The sequence below is a fragment of the Artibeus jamaicensis genome, unplaced genomic scaffold (genome assembly GCF_021234435.1).
Source record: "Artibeus jamaicensis isolate MK-2021 breed Jamaican fruit bat unplaced genomic scaffold, CSHL_Jam_final contig_426, whole genome shotgun sequence".
Taxonomy (NCBI): Eukaryota; Metazoa; Chordata; class Mammalia; order Chiroptera; family Phyllostomidae; genus Artibeus; species Artibeus jamaicensis.
Window position 1 is genome coordinate 9842908 of NW_026521826.1, and position 14820 is coordinate 9857727.

Consider the following 14820-nt stretch of genomic DNA (forward strand, 5'->3'; position numbering starts at 1 on the left):
TCACGCCCACACTCACTCAGACTGGGACGACGGCGACACTGCGGTGGACTTCAGGTGCACATCATTGGGATATGGGAGGAAACCCAGACAGACATGGGGAGACATGCCAAGTCCAGACAGTGCCCTTGGTCGCGAATTGACTTTTCTCATCAATGATATAAGAAAATGACACTAACGCTGTTTGTTAAACCCTACCTTAACGCCTGCCTTAGTTGAGTTATTTTAAGAGACAGGTAAGAAAGACATAGAGGAAAAAGTTGCAGAATATAAAATATCAGACTTGAGAATCAGGAAAGACTGGGGTTCTATAGTAGAACTGATGATTTCCTTGAGATTGTAGTCCTTTAAGAAGTTGTAGCTGCCCTAAGCTGAGGTGCAGATTTTGTCACAAAAGACTGAACCCCCTGGGGCAGAAAGAGCGCCCTCCCCTTTGTCATTAAAAGAAGATTCCTGGTTGTGTGGTGTATTATTGATACATCCTCTCACTTACACTGTTGCTTTTCTTCATCATCAGAAGAGTCGTAGTTAAAAGGAGGGACTGATAACCTAGCACCCCAGTCCCTGTTTTAACCCCACATCCCAGCTACTGAACCAAACCATCCATGTTTTATAACTTGCTTCATTAGGGTAGAAATGTATTTCTTTAGCATAAAATTTCCTTAATTGAAACTTCTAATTGTTTAGAAAAAAAATCAAATGGGACTTTTTTTTCCCAAAGCTTACGGGAAAAATGGATGATTTTTTTCCAGTCATGTTAAGTTTCCTCCAGTGACATTGGATGTTCCTTGTCCTATGAATGATGTATAGATGTGCATACCTATATAGTTCCCACAAGAAAAAAGTAAAAATTCATTTCCAGTTTCCTTGAAAAGTAAAGGATTTTTCCCATGTGTTATCCTTCAAGATTGAGAGAATTGGTTTGATTATTATTTTTTTAAACACAATTTGCAGTAACCAGTTCAGATGCATGAAAAGCCATCCTGGGACACTGCTGATGAGACCCGAGGGACCCGAGGAGGAGTACCAGTGTCTTCTCTTTCTCTGCCGCATAAGTCAACATCAGATTCATAGGTTGGCCTGCTTCCAGCTTACAGGGAGATGGCTCTTGAAAGACTCCTTCATAAAAATAAAAAGTCAGTTCTCTTTCAAATTAGAAAATGATTTATAACAAACCAAAAGGAGTTGGTTTTATCCTCTATTAGAAAGAATAAAGACAGTACTTAGAATAGAGATCAGGAATAGTCTACAAGGGCCCCCTGATTCTTTGGCCATGAAAGAGGCTCAAAGAGAAATAAGCTGTCCTCAGGTGTGGGTAGCGTTGGTCAGCCCCACATCAGGGAGTTCTGGGTGGACAGAGTTCTCTTTCCCAGTACACAACAAGGAAGGTGCATTTACTTTGTAGGAAAATGTTGTGTTGAAAGCTACTAACATAAATTCCTTGGTATTCATTTGAAAATAGATCTTTTTTGTGTTTGTTTCATCTTTTCAAAAGAAATTTATCATATATAACTGACTGGTATGTCACTGAAATTATTTGCAACTTTTAGGTGTTATAACACCTCAGTTTGCTACAATTTTGAATGTAAATAATTATGCTCCCCCAAACACTGTTATCTAAGTATTCCATAGTTTTGCTGTGGTGAATTTTTCTATAGCATCCACAACTAATGAATATTATAGGATTTAGATTATATACAATGTAAAATAGAAGATGTGACTGGACCAAAACCTTACCTTACCTCTTCCACCTATGAAAAAACCTAAGTGGTGGCAGTGACTCACTTTATGGGAGTGGGGTTGGGTGCCGATGCTAGCGGGGGCGCCGGGAAAGCGTGGTTTTCCAAGTATTCCCTTTTATTCTAAGGACGGTAGGGAGATGTTTGTATGCTTATAAGGGAAAAAGAACAGGATACTTATTTTAAGGAAAATATGTTGGATTGAAACAGTGAAAAAGAGACTAAAATGATGGAACTATAAGAATTGGGAATGGAAAAAAGATATAGGCTGATTGCTTTATTAAGTTGGAGAAAAGCCAGCGCATCAACACCTTCTGACCCATCAAGATCAGCTGTATCCTCCCATACATACCCTGTCTCCCCACTCTTCCCCACCCTGCACCCAGAGAGCACCCTAAAAGTTTTAGTGGGTTGACAGTTCTTAATTTTTGAGATAACATGCTTAATACTAAGACTATTTTTCATACTTAGACCCATTTAATTCCTAATATGAACTCTTATAACACATGCAGTTGCCAGTTTTTTGTAAGGCTGTTCTCAGATCTAGTTTTTTTTTTTTTGTGCAAAATAACGTGAGCGTATTTCCAGTGGATTTTTAAGCTATTGTTATCCGAGATGAACTGGCGTGACAAAAGGAAGGCCTGCCGTGGCAGTGCATTGTTTGGGGACTTTCTTGCAGGCTCCACCACCCCATGAAATACACACACCTCATAATAAACACAGAAACCTAGATAATTAGATAAAGTCAGATGCCCAGATTCAAGATGTGAAGAATATTGGGTACATTTTCCGTAGGCACAGTCTCATAATAATTGCACCAGCTTCGAGTCCTGTCATGGTATCTTTTTTTCCTCTTTATAATTTTGGTGTTATTTGGAGTATGTCATTCTTTTCTTTCATGCTTAGGAGAACTTCCAGTGTTGAATTCGTCAGCTGGATCAAACTGCTGTACCTGTAACTGCCAGTCGACATTGCAGGCCATTCTCCAAGAACTCAAGACCATGCGGAAATTAATGCAAATTCAAGCAGGTACAAAGATTACACCTCAGATCGCGCCCTCTGATTCTTAATGCATATCTGACATCTAGAGCTGGGATGTTTAGAGGGCTTTTATTGTGGAGTTCTTCCCTCTGTGCTGTCTTGCTGTGATTTTTCAAGGGTCTGTTTTCTCAGCTTTTTCTTCAACCCATTTTCCCTTTAGGAAATCTATCGAGTTTTTTATTGTTAATACTACTACTACTCTACTTAGGTACATGTGCCCTGTATATCTTACCCCCTGATCTGCTAACACCTTACAAATATCAGTTCATTGTATTTTGAGACAGTTAAACAGGCAGGTTGGCCAAGTTCTTCAGCTCATTGCCTGGATGTGAATTGACAAAGAGGTTCCATTCCGATCAGGAAAGAAAATGAGGCTGCCTCATCGCTGACGCTCAGTTTGGGGCTGCCTGCAGCTGGACAGCGCCACTCCTGCTCGAGTCCCCATCGGGCCGCGTGGCAGTAGGGAGGCTACGAGGGTGTGGACGGGCCCTTTAGGAAGCCTGGGCTCCAGTGCTGAAGAGCGTAAACTGACAAGAGGTGCTGGCCCTCACTCTCTGCTGGTGACCTTTCTCCCTAGCATTCAGGACAGAGAAGCTCAAAGACATGTCTTGTCATCTTTGTTTACATGACACCTTTTTCTTTGTCCTCACTCCTGTTAGACAAGATGAAGAAAGAAGAGCAGTAAATTTGCAGTTTGGGGTCGGAGTTCAGTTTTTCCTCCTCTACCTGAGCGACTTCTCTGAGCCTCAGATTTCTCCTCTTACTGGAGTATTACTGTCTCACTCTCAGGGTTGTTTTCAAAAGAGAATGAAGTAGTAAATGAGCTCTGTAAAGCATGACACGAGCGTAAGCTATTTTGTAGGTGTTGTCCTAAAAACCACTGGGCATTTCCTAGAAATCTGGAAGTCTAGGTCTTCATGATATCGGCTCTAATCCTCAAAGTTAGAGGGGGAAAAGAACTTTCTTGTTACAGGTACAGAAAATAAGCAGTCGTTTTATTAAGCCTTCCCTCTTGTCAGAGAAAACTGCTTCTGGACCCTGGCCTGAAGCAGCACCAGCCTATATGACGAGCATTTCCTCCCTCCCCTTGTAAAGGCATTCACAAAGGTCAGTGTTCGGAAATTATACGTGATGCCTTTTGGTGACTTCTAGTAAAATTTTAATATGAGTCATGTGCTTTTGATACTAAGAAGTTAAATACTTAAGACATCTCAGTCGCCCAAGATCACATGAAAGAAAGTAAGGTGAACAAAAGGCTCTCTGAAGGGCAGCATCTAATTTTACGTGCTGAATTTGGTTTGACTGCAAGGGGGAAAAGCATTTTGGTCAGGTCAGTAAGCATTTACCTCACCTTGTTCCACCATGATGACCTGTGTTCTTACTAACCCAGCTGGAAAGGCTCACATCTCCTAAATAAGGAACTCAGAAAGAAAAGTTACTTCCCTGTGTACAGATTCTGTTTTCAGAGGAAAAATTTGTTAGCACCTAAGAAAATATGCATAGGCAATTGTAATGATTTATTTTGTTACTTAAGCTCCTTACCACTGAAATGGCAACTATAAAAGTGGTTTTAGAAACTTTTAAGTAAATGCCACTTTGTTGCAATGTTTTCTTTTCTGAACCTTTGCAGATTAGGGCAGTAGTGAGTCCAATGGTGTATAGAAGGGCAGAAAGGATCAACTGAATAAATTACTCTTCTTTAACTTAAGAATTTGTTGTGTGGTTAGGGTTTATTGCCTTTAAGGTTCAATTCAGTTTATATATATATTTAGAAAGTTTTATTTTTAAGAAGACAAGAAGTAGGATCGAGCGATAAGATCTGGATGCAAGAAACTTTAGCTATGTCTAGACTTGCAAAAGGAGAAGAAAACTCAGTCCCTTGTATTTTTGAAACCAAAAACATTTTCACTTGTAATTTAGAATAGTGAGGCTTGGAGAATTGTGTGTTCTACACTTGACAGTTGCTTCAGCTGTCCGCTGGACTTTGGGGATACTCAAAAAAGATACTTTGTTGCCTTGGGTGAAATTTTGGAGAGAACAGAGAAAAGCTCTGCACTCCAGCACTTGAGGAGCTTTAGAAAAATCTCAGTGCCTGGGCACCAACCCTGGATGGAATTCCATTTCAATTAGTCCGGGGTGAGGCTGAAGTGCTGAAGCTTTTTTTAAGCTCCAGGGTGATTCCAGTGTACAGCCAGGTGAACTCAGAACCCAGTGAGCTCAGGGAATTCCTGTACTGGTGATGAAAAACGCTTCAGTTTACATGCAGTGCAAGTACAATAGTTCATTTCTAACACTTGGTTATAAATTTCTCTCAGCCTGGAGATGAAAATACCAGGTTTAGAGTATGACTGTTCTTTATTTGCAATCTACATTTATTTGCAGTTAAAGATCTTCAATTTTCATTTAACATATTTATAGGTATGTGACTGTAAAAAGGCAAGCATACCCTGTGGTCACATTTAGTAAGCCATATCAACACATGAAAATTTAAGTAACAAGGCCATATTTTCCTATTAAACTTTCCATGAGAGCATTCGTAAATATTAACAAATACTACTTTTCAGACTGCACCTGTGAAAATTATAATTACCATCCTTGTTTCTTTAAGCAAATTTTCAGTATTAGTACTTAGTTCTTATTCAGTGCTTTTCATCTTTTCTGGATATTACTCATTTGCTCGACTTGTATAGAACTATATTATTTCTACTTTTCAGCCACATAAAACTGAGGTGCAGAGAAGCAGCCTAGTCTGAACCAGCAGTGTAGTGCTGCGGAGACAGTTGATGTGCAGACAGTACTGGTTTGTGAGGAAGGAGTTACTGGACCTGACAAGTGACTAGCAGGCCTTGCCCACATGCTCCCTAGTGCACACACACTGGTCATTCCAGACGGGTTCATTTGCTCAGCTGCTCAGTCTTACCCAAATGATCGTCTTCGTCCAGTCTTTGTCAGTTTCAGTGCTAGCAACTAACTGATCAGTTTAACTCCAAATGGCATTTGGAATATTCCTGAAACTGGCTTACCCGAAAGCATGGACATCTATACCTCAATTTAAGTTCAGAGTTCTCACTGATATAAAAATGTCACATGATTTGTAAAATGACGCTCAGGTGCTTTCTCATAGCTCATCATCCTTTTCTTTCACTGAACCCAGCAGTAGCAGTACAATCAATTATTCACCAGCATCTACAGCAGAGTTCTCCCTTGGGTGTTTTTCTGCCGGTAGAACTTTAAGGTGCTCCAGAGCCCACATTTGGTAAAGCCAGGTCCAGCATGCTTTATTTTGTTCTGGCATGCTTTGTCCTTGAGTGAGCCCCATGGCAGTCTCAGCTTGTGGAGTCTGCAGATAGATGGGTGCTAAGTTTTTTCTAAATTGGCACGGGTGCCTGTACCATATTTTTGTTTATTGTTCACAGTTGGAACCCAAAACAGACAACAACCCCCGATTTCCCTTATATGCTCCCAGCGAACTGCTGTTTCACGCAAGAGAAATAAAAAGAAAAAAGTGCCCCCTAAGACTGTTGAACCTCTTACTGTGAAACAGAAGCCCAGTGTGTTAGAGACTGAGAAGAAGACAGCTGTGGCCTTGGAGCAGCCCGCCCTCCAGGCGGCTGAGCACACCTCCGCCTCGGAGAACCACGTCCTGGGATTTGGCATTGTTCTGGAATCGCCTTCCTCAGATGTAAGTTGATTTTTTCTGACGCTAAAGTGATGTAACTGTCAGGAATTTTATCATATTGCTACACTTTCCTCTTAACTCATGCTGCCCAGGCAAACTGGAAAAACTTGCAGAGTACATGTGGGAAATAAGAAAGGAAGACAATGAATAATTTGCTTGCCTAGAATTTCCTCTTCTGAAAATCTTATGCCTTATTTATTTAAGCATGCTTCCATTCTGTATCTCTGAAAGAAGAAAGGTTATGGTGTAAGTAATCTACTCACTAATTTCTCTAACATTTTTAATTTTGAAGTGGCCATTTTCAATTTCCTCAGTATAGTGAGCTAAAAGAACATAATTAAATCCTTTGTAAAGGAACGTAAATGAACTGAACCCTACAGATAAAGTCATACCTTTCTGGAAACATAAACTAATAATAAAAAAGGAGCAGTAATGCTAATTCTCTTTTATAGATGTGAACTACACTGCTAATTAGGCTGCAGTGTCATGTCATTTACTCTGTGTAATGATAGGTTAATGCTCTGCAAAGATTTTTCTATTTTAATATCATAGCCAGAATTTTGTTTCAAGTCCAAGATGTTGGATGATGTCTGCAATATCCATCTGACTTGCCACTTTATATTCAATGACCATGCACTAATTTTGCTAATAGTGTGCTGTATGTGCAATTGCATACTCTCTTTATAGTATCTAAGCACCTTGATGTTGTAAACCCCAACTAGTTGGGAGAGTTCTTAAATAAGAATGAGTGATCTATTATTATCAAATTGCACAGAATGAGAATCTTGCTGAGAACTCCCACAGGCCTATAGGGGATTGGAGTTTGGCCCTACCTTTTAAATAAGAAATAAATCGCTGTTTTAATAAAGTGCTCCCTTTCACATTGCACAGGAAGACAGTTTGCTAGCATGTATCCACTTCGGGTCCTTAAGAAAGGGAGGCAACAAAAATAATCATCTTGTGACTTTTTTAGACCAGAAAACCATTTGAACTTTTATTTAATCCTTAGTGTCAAAGATTTTTTGTTTTAGGTTTTGGTTTTTTTTTAAGATTGTATTTATTTATTTATTTTTAGAGAGAGGGGAAGGGAGGAAGAGGGAGAGAAACATCAGTGTGTGGTTGCCTTGCACACCTCCTGCTGGGAAGTTGGCCCTAAACCCAGGCATGTGTCCTGACTGGGAACTGAACTGGCGACACTTCAGTTTGTAGGGCAACATTCAATCCACTGAGCTACTTGAGCCAGGGCTGTTTTAGTTTTTATTTATGAACATATGCTATAGTTGTTAAGAAGTTCTAGACTAAAGCTTAATTTTTTTAGAGAGAATTTTTTAAAAAATACTTTAAAAATATTTTTAAATTTTATTTGTCTTTAGAAGGGAAGGGAGGGAGAGAAGGAGAGAAATATCAGTGTGTGGTTGCTTCTGGTGCATCTTCTGCTAGGAACTGGCCCCTGCTGGGAACTGGCCTGCAACCCAGGCATGTGCCCTGACGGGAAATCAAACTGCGATCTTTTGGTTCGCAGGCCCGTGCTCAATCCACTGAGCTACACCAGCCAGGGCTTAAAGCTTAATTTTAAAAAATCATTAATGATGATAATGTTTTACCCTGGGCCAGTCAGCACCTTTGATTCAATTATATTGTTATTGCAACTGAGGCTCTGGCTTTGAAACCCATGTAGATCACATGTTTGGAAACAGAGGGAAATTACTCCATAACACAAAGTACTTTCAATCCTAAACAATTTTCTTAATACTTTAACATTTTCCTTAGCACTCTTTTTTGATAGGCATTGATGCATCAGGAGCGATCATTTGAGTTGTGTAAAACATCTCTTAAATGGGTTGATCTAATGCTAATAACTGAATTATTCTCTTTTTAATTTTTTAAGCTCCAGATGTACTCCAAAGATAAATTGAGAAATAGCTGATAAAAGGCCTTATGTATTTTAGTGAAATAGAATTTTTTATCTTTACTAGTATCAATAATATAATTTTATTTATATACCAAATAAATATAATTTGCTTTTTATTCATGATTATTTTTTGCTAACAAGAGCTACTAAATTTATTAATGCACATTCATAATTGTCCAAAATGAAATTGCTTTTTATGAAAACTCAGTTAGGTGCTTATTACCTTGATGGAAGAGTAACATACTTGCAAAGAAAAGCAAAATATATATGTGGATATTATCCATACATTATTCAACTGACAAGCTATTTCATTCATCTCTTCAACGGAAACTCACTGCAGCTAGGGGACTGTCCAGTGTGTCCCATCATTGGGCAAAGACATTTTGTCCATGGATGGTGCATTGGCATTAATGAGACTGGGCTGTGAAGTCTCTGGTGGAGGACACTGACTCCGGTAGGTGACAGGACCATCAGTGCTAAGGCATCCAAACTTAGGTGCCTTTTAGTCTCCTTATTACTTAGCCATGAGCTCTTTAAACTTTGCTGGAAGTGCAGAGGAGAAAACAAAATATATAATAATATTATAGGAATTTTTTATAAAACAGATTAGATGGGAATTGTGTGATTGAAGCTGGACTCTGAACAGTACCCAACACTGGGAGGATTAGGTCCAAAGTTGTATGATTGACAAGCGTTCCAATGTTGCCAGAACAGCTGTCTGGCCGGCATTGGTAGCAGATGATGATATGAAAGCAGGGCGGGGCGAGTCGGTGAAAGCTGTGGAATGACTTGCAAGTGCCCTTGGCCTTTACCTCGTGGGCACTATGGAACCATTGCAAGTTTCAAGTAGAGAAATAATCACACCTTTGTTTTAGAATGGAAACAGGAACAATGTTGTGGATGATAGATGGAAGAAGATAACAGAGACACACAAACCAAAGGAAGATGCAGTCAGCCAGAGGCTGGGAGGGTCTGTGCTCATGCAGTGAGCCTGAAGAGATGAGAGACCTTTGGGAGGTACCTGTGCAGAGAACTTGGTGACTCAGAAGGAAAGAACCTCCAAATTTCTAACTTGGAAAACTAGGTTGGTCACTAGATTGTCCTGACTTCTTCAACTGAGATTGGGAAAGGAAGGACAGAAGCAGCCTTCAACTCTGGGTGGGAAGTAAAAGTAGGTTTAGTATCCTCAGAAGGCTGATTAGATATTTGGAGCACAGGAGAAAGATTAGAGGTAGAAGCAATGAAAAAAATAACATAAAATCTATGCTTTATAACTTTTTAAAAAATCAGTTTTAATTATTTGTTAATAAATATTTTATTTATTTATTTTTATGGAGAGGGGAAGACGGGGAAAAAGAGAGGGAGAGAAACATCAATGTGTGGTTGCCTCTCATGTGACCCCTACCAGGGACCTGGCCCACAACCCAGGCATGTGCCCTGACCGGGAATTGAACTGGCAACACTTTGGTTCACGGGCTGGCACTCAATCCACTGAGCCACACCAGCCAGGGTATTTTATTACCTTTTTTAAATGTAAAAAAATAGTATACAGTCTTAAAAATTCACAAGGTATTACCTTTTTTATGCTATGCCTTTTAAAGTCACCCAAATACAGATTTGTTCATCTATGCACAAACACAAACATAAGCACCCTGGGACTGTAGGTGGTTGCAGGGAGCACACAGATAATGGTTATCTGTGCTTAAAGGAGAAACAACAGTGAGCTCTCATCACATCCAACTGCAGCGTCGACACCTCGGAGGCTTGTAAACACTAGATAATACAGAGAATGTGGGAAACTCCTGTTGCAGTGCCTTGCACATAGAAGGTACTCAATACAGGTTACATGTATTTGCATTAAGTTTAATACACAAAATAAACTTACGAAACTTTGGGTCTAGGACTTGGCTTTAATTTAGAACCCTCCTCTCAATTTAACTCCCATTTTCTCACTCTTGTTACCACCTCCCCCAAAGCACCAATATAATTTCAAAAGATCTTCCTTATAGAACTTTCTATACTGGTCTGTAATGTTTGTTTACTATCCTTCGCTAAATAGTTATCACATTTCATGCTTACTCTGTGGCATGATTATTATTGTCATTTTATAAATAAAGAAACCATGGCATAAAAGGCTTAAGGCACATGTTCACACAGCCAGAAGGATGGAGTTGGTTCTCAAACCCAGGTTGGCAGTGAGTCCTTCTCTGAGCGCAAGACTCGGGCACTGTCCTATCACAGTCCTTGTACATGCCCAACACTCAGTAACTGTTTATGGGGTGATTGTTACACAGAAGAGAACTGAAAGGTGGGGCTGTGGCTGTGCTTGCTCTCAGAAGTTTCTGGGTAGCAGAACTGAATGGTTAGGTGTACAGACTCTGAAGTCAGGCTGCCTGGGCCAGAAGCTCAGCTGTATGACCCTGAGCAAGTGCACCTACCCTCACCTTCCTCAGCTCTCTCTCCATAAAATGGGGATAGTGACAGTGCTGACCTTATAGGGTTGGCCACTGGAAGAGTTAAAGTAGGCTATGTAAAGTACTTTGAATAGTAGCTAGTGAATTGTAAGTGCTCAATAAATATTGATTCTTTTTAAATCTTAGCAGACCTGGCTAAGCACCTTTATAGGGATGACTATAAGCATTTGTTAAGTAAACTTATGTGTACATATAAATGAAAAAAATAGACCTGAACAAAATAGTGGGTTTTAAAAAAATGAAAGAATGGCCAGAAATGTTCTCTTTTGGGGTAGGATTATTTGACCCATTTTTAATTAGCACATTAAATAAAATTGAAACCTAAATTACACAGACATAAAGGCAGAAACTCAAAACCCAATTTTAGATTTAAATAAAATTTTCACCCCTTCTTCATGAGTACACAACCCAAACTCAACTAGTACTCAGACGAGACAGCTGTGAAATTTTTACAGTGACTGTTTTTTTCCTACTTAGTTGGGTACATTGGTTTGTGTTTTTCAGGGCAGATATACATGGCTTAGGTCTGTTTCTTAATTGTTGCTTCTTGTTTGTCTTGATTTTTGGCTTTGGTGAACCACTAGGATTGGTTTTTTCAAATGCTTTTTAAAAACATTTTTCTATATATTGTAATGACTATGAATATTTTCCAATAATCCAAATGACACAAAAGTTATCAGAGGATAAATCTATGGATATTCATCAACTTCTATCAGTGCTTCTATCAACTTCAGATAATTCTGTCAATGTTTCTTTTATGTCATTCTTAAATAATTTATTTTATCATTTTTAAAAATATTTTATTTATCTTTAGAGGGGAAGGGAAGGAGAGAGGGAGAGAAATGTCAATGTATGGTTGCCTCCTGTGTGTCCCCTGCTGGGAACTAACCTGCAACCCAGGCATGTGCCCTGACTGGGAATCGAACCATGGTTGCTTGATTCCTAGGCCCGTGCTCAATCCACTGAGCTATGCCAGCCAGGGCTCATTCTTAAATAATTTAAAATGCATTGGTGCTCTCAACATAAGTAGCTTCTGAATTCAGAATTCATTTTCTTAACTTCTTGTTAGCCCAATAAATAAAGTAATCCTCTGGGAACTAGTAAAGTAAATCAAGCATGTAAGCTATTTTTAAATATATTCATTAACACATTTAATTATGGTATATGTTTGTTAGTGTTAAGTTCCAGCCTAGACTGGCTGGGTTCAAATCCTTACCTCATCACTTATTAGCTGGGTAATCTTAAAAAGTTACTTAATACCTTTAAAGTTTAGTTTTTACATCTGAAAATTGGGGATAATAATAGTAGCCACTTTGTAGGTTGAGAGTTAAATTCAAAAACCCATATAATGTGTGTTACTGGGGCCTGGTATAGTAAGTAGCAAATCACGTCAGTGATAGCACCATTTTCCAGGACGTGCTGAATTGAATGAAATAGTTCTTGCCCTTGAAGGAGCATGTGAGGAAGACATCACGATGATTAGGTGATAAGAGGACCTAGCGCAGGCTGTCAGAGCAGCATGGGGCCTGCAAGAGTAGACCTCTCCTCAGCCTGGAGGGGCAAGGACAGCTCTCAAAGGCGGACGTCTCCTTGGAGGAGCAATTTCGGTGGAGTTACGATGGAAGAAGCTAGACCGAAGTGGTCAAAGTCTTCTGTGTTTTAAACACTTGGCTCAGATATTCTTAGCATAAATCAAGCTGTAGTTTTAGAGTCATTAACTTACCACCTGACAAAGAAAAAAGCTAAACATTGCTGAAAGGCGTTGGGAGTGTCTCCTTATGCACATGCATGAAGAAATTGTCAAGGAGCCCAATTGTATTGTCTTTTCTAACATTAAATTCTTAGTTCTACCAAGATTTTGTCAAATAAAAAAACCTATAAAGAATTGGCTCTTTAATGATTTCTTGTAATTTTTGTCCTATTCAAAATTAAATACATGCTAGTATATAGATTACACATACTTTTTGATAGAACTTTCGCCTGAGCATTTTTTACTCACTACCGAGTGGCCACCTTACAGTGTTAGTCTTGGTGTAGCACATCCAATGTGGAGCCTCTGCCCCGCCAACACCGAGTCTCTGCTCTGCCACCTCCCTGTGTCACACCTGTTTTGAGCTGGTAGCAGCTGTGCCAGCTGGATCAACTAGCACAGATGAGCCTTGCTTGTGGCCATGATTTTGGAATAGCATTTAATGAATGGTAATAGTGGCTCTTGCTAAATCCACTTGGAACAGACCTGGCTTATAGGAAACCATTTTTTTCCCCAGACAGAAACAGATCATGTTTGTGAGCAAAAGCAAGTCAATTATAGGGGGTTTTATGTTTTTTTAAAATTTTTTTTATAAACTAAAGTTTATTTTTCTAGAAACATATCTAATATAATGCTAAGTAAATATTAAGTGAGAATAAGGATCAATGTATGTGATAATATTGTGAATTGAAAGACTAAGTTCACAGCCTTTAGATATCCTTATAAATTCTGTTACATGTTTTCAGTCCAAAAACAATCAGTGTTATACGACAAAATCCTGCCTCTTCAGTCACAGTTTTCTTCTAGGTTTCAGGCTTGAGCCAGTTTGAAACTTGACTAGCTGGCCTGCCACGTATACAAACTATTGTGTCTAATTTATTCATTTACAATGGAAAATCTGGGGCCAGTGCCCAGTATGAATATTCATGCAGTTGTTACTCTCTCAACCTATGACCACATACAGCTTTTTATGTCTAACTAAAATTTGGCATTAATAACACCTTATGTAAAAAGCCTGTATCACGAAAGTTCCCTCTGGGATTAATTTGTGTCATCTCTTTCCAATTGTTTTACATATTTTTCTTTAGATTATACACGGGAGTCACATGAATTGAATTCCCATAGGGACTTAGGGGAGAAATTTTTGAATTTACCTGATTAGGAGATCTTCCACCCAAGCTAGGTCTTGACCCCATCTACCGTTGACCCTTAAAAACATGGCAGGTAGGGGTGCCCACCACAACAGTCAAAAATCTACATAAAACTTCTGACTCCTCGGGAACTTAACTACAGGATTATCCCTCAGAACCTAGGGGGCGGATTGGTTCTAGGGCCCCCTGTGAATGCCCAGCCCCACAGATGCACGAGCCTGCCATGTAAAATGGCACAGAACAGCACGTACAGTAGGTCCCTCACATCCTCGGACCTCCCCCATAGATCAGAAACGGGACAGGAATTTATGAAAACAATCCACAAGTTGACCCACGCAGTTTCAAATTTGTAATATTCAAAGGTCAACTTACATCTAAGCAAAAGGAGACCACAACTGAAATGGAAAGAAAGACAAGATAATTTAATGTTCGCAAGCCTGGGTACAGGAACAGTTTTTGAGTCCGTAAGAGTTTTTGCCTCCAGAACTTCACTCAGTAAGATATAATGCCACTGGGTAAGGAAAAATCAGCATTTGAGACATTATTATGCTAAGTGGCTGAGGTACCTGGAATAGGCAAGACATACATGAAAATCCAAATTTATAGTGGGAATTTAGACTCTTAGCTCTTAAGATGGTAACTATAAATGTCATAAATCCTGCCTCTACTTTGGGTGTCAGCATTCAAAGATCTCAAATATTCAGTAGAATTTTTTCAATATATTATTACTTCAGTAACCAACAGAATCTGTAAATTAGTATGCTAGCTGTCTTCATTCAAGCACCAAATAGTGATTCTGTCAAAGGAAATCTGGTTTTTAAGGGGATATTCATTTGGAATGGTGGTTCTATCATAGCCATGATTAATAGGCAGAGAGATCTCATTTAAACTAGAGACAGTAAATGAAAAAGAGATTCAAAGATATAATTAAAGAATTTTATCCTGTTTTTAAATATACATACAAAGATGATGTAGATCATTACATGGTAGTAATCCACTGTGGTTATATTTATACAATGGAGGAAATAAAAATGTTTCCAGTGAAAATTTGTGATTAGTTAAATTAACTCATTATGT

General features: G+C 39.1%; 1 protein-coding gene across 7 annotated transcripts in view; it reads left to right on the forward strand.

Annotated features, from left to right (window-relative positions):
* The window catches only part of BEND7 (BEN domain containing 7), an 89637-nt gene that overhangs the window by 31952 nt on the left and 42865 nt on the right, over positions 1-14820 (forward strand). For 6 of the 7 annotated variants that reach the window (XR_008391737.1, XR_005082241.2, XM_037143520.2 and 3 more), the window contains 2 exons: positions 2643-2765; positions 6194-6459. Coding sequence is in view for 5 of the 7 variants with exons in the window: in XM_037143520.2 (XP_036999415.2) it covers positions 2643-2765; positions 6194-6459 (389 nt within the window). In the remaining 2 variants the exon portion in view is untranslated. Of the gene's footprint in view, positions 1-2642; positions 2766-6193; positions 6460-9243; positions 9700-14820 lie in introns of those variants that run through there. The other variant, XM_037143523.2, reaches the window with a different exon arrangement.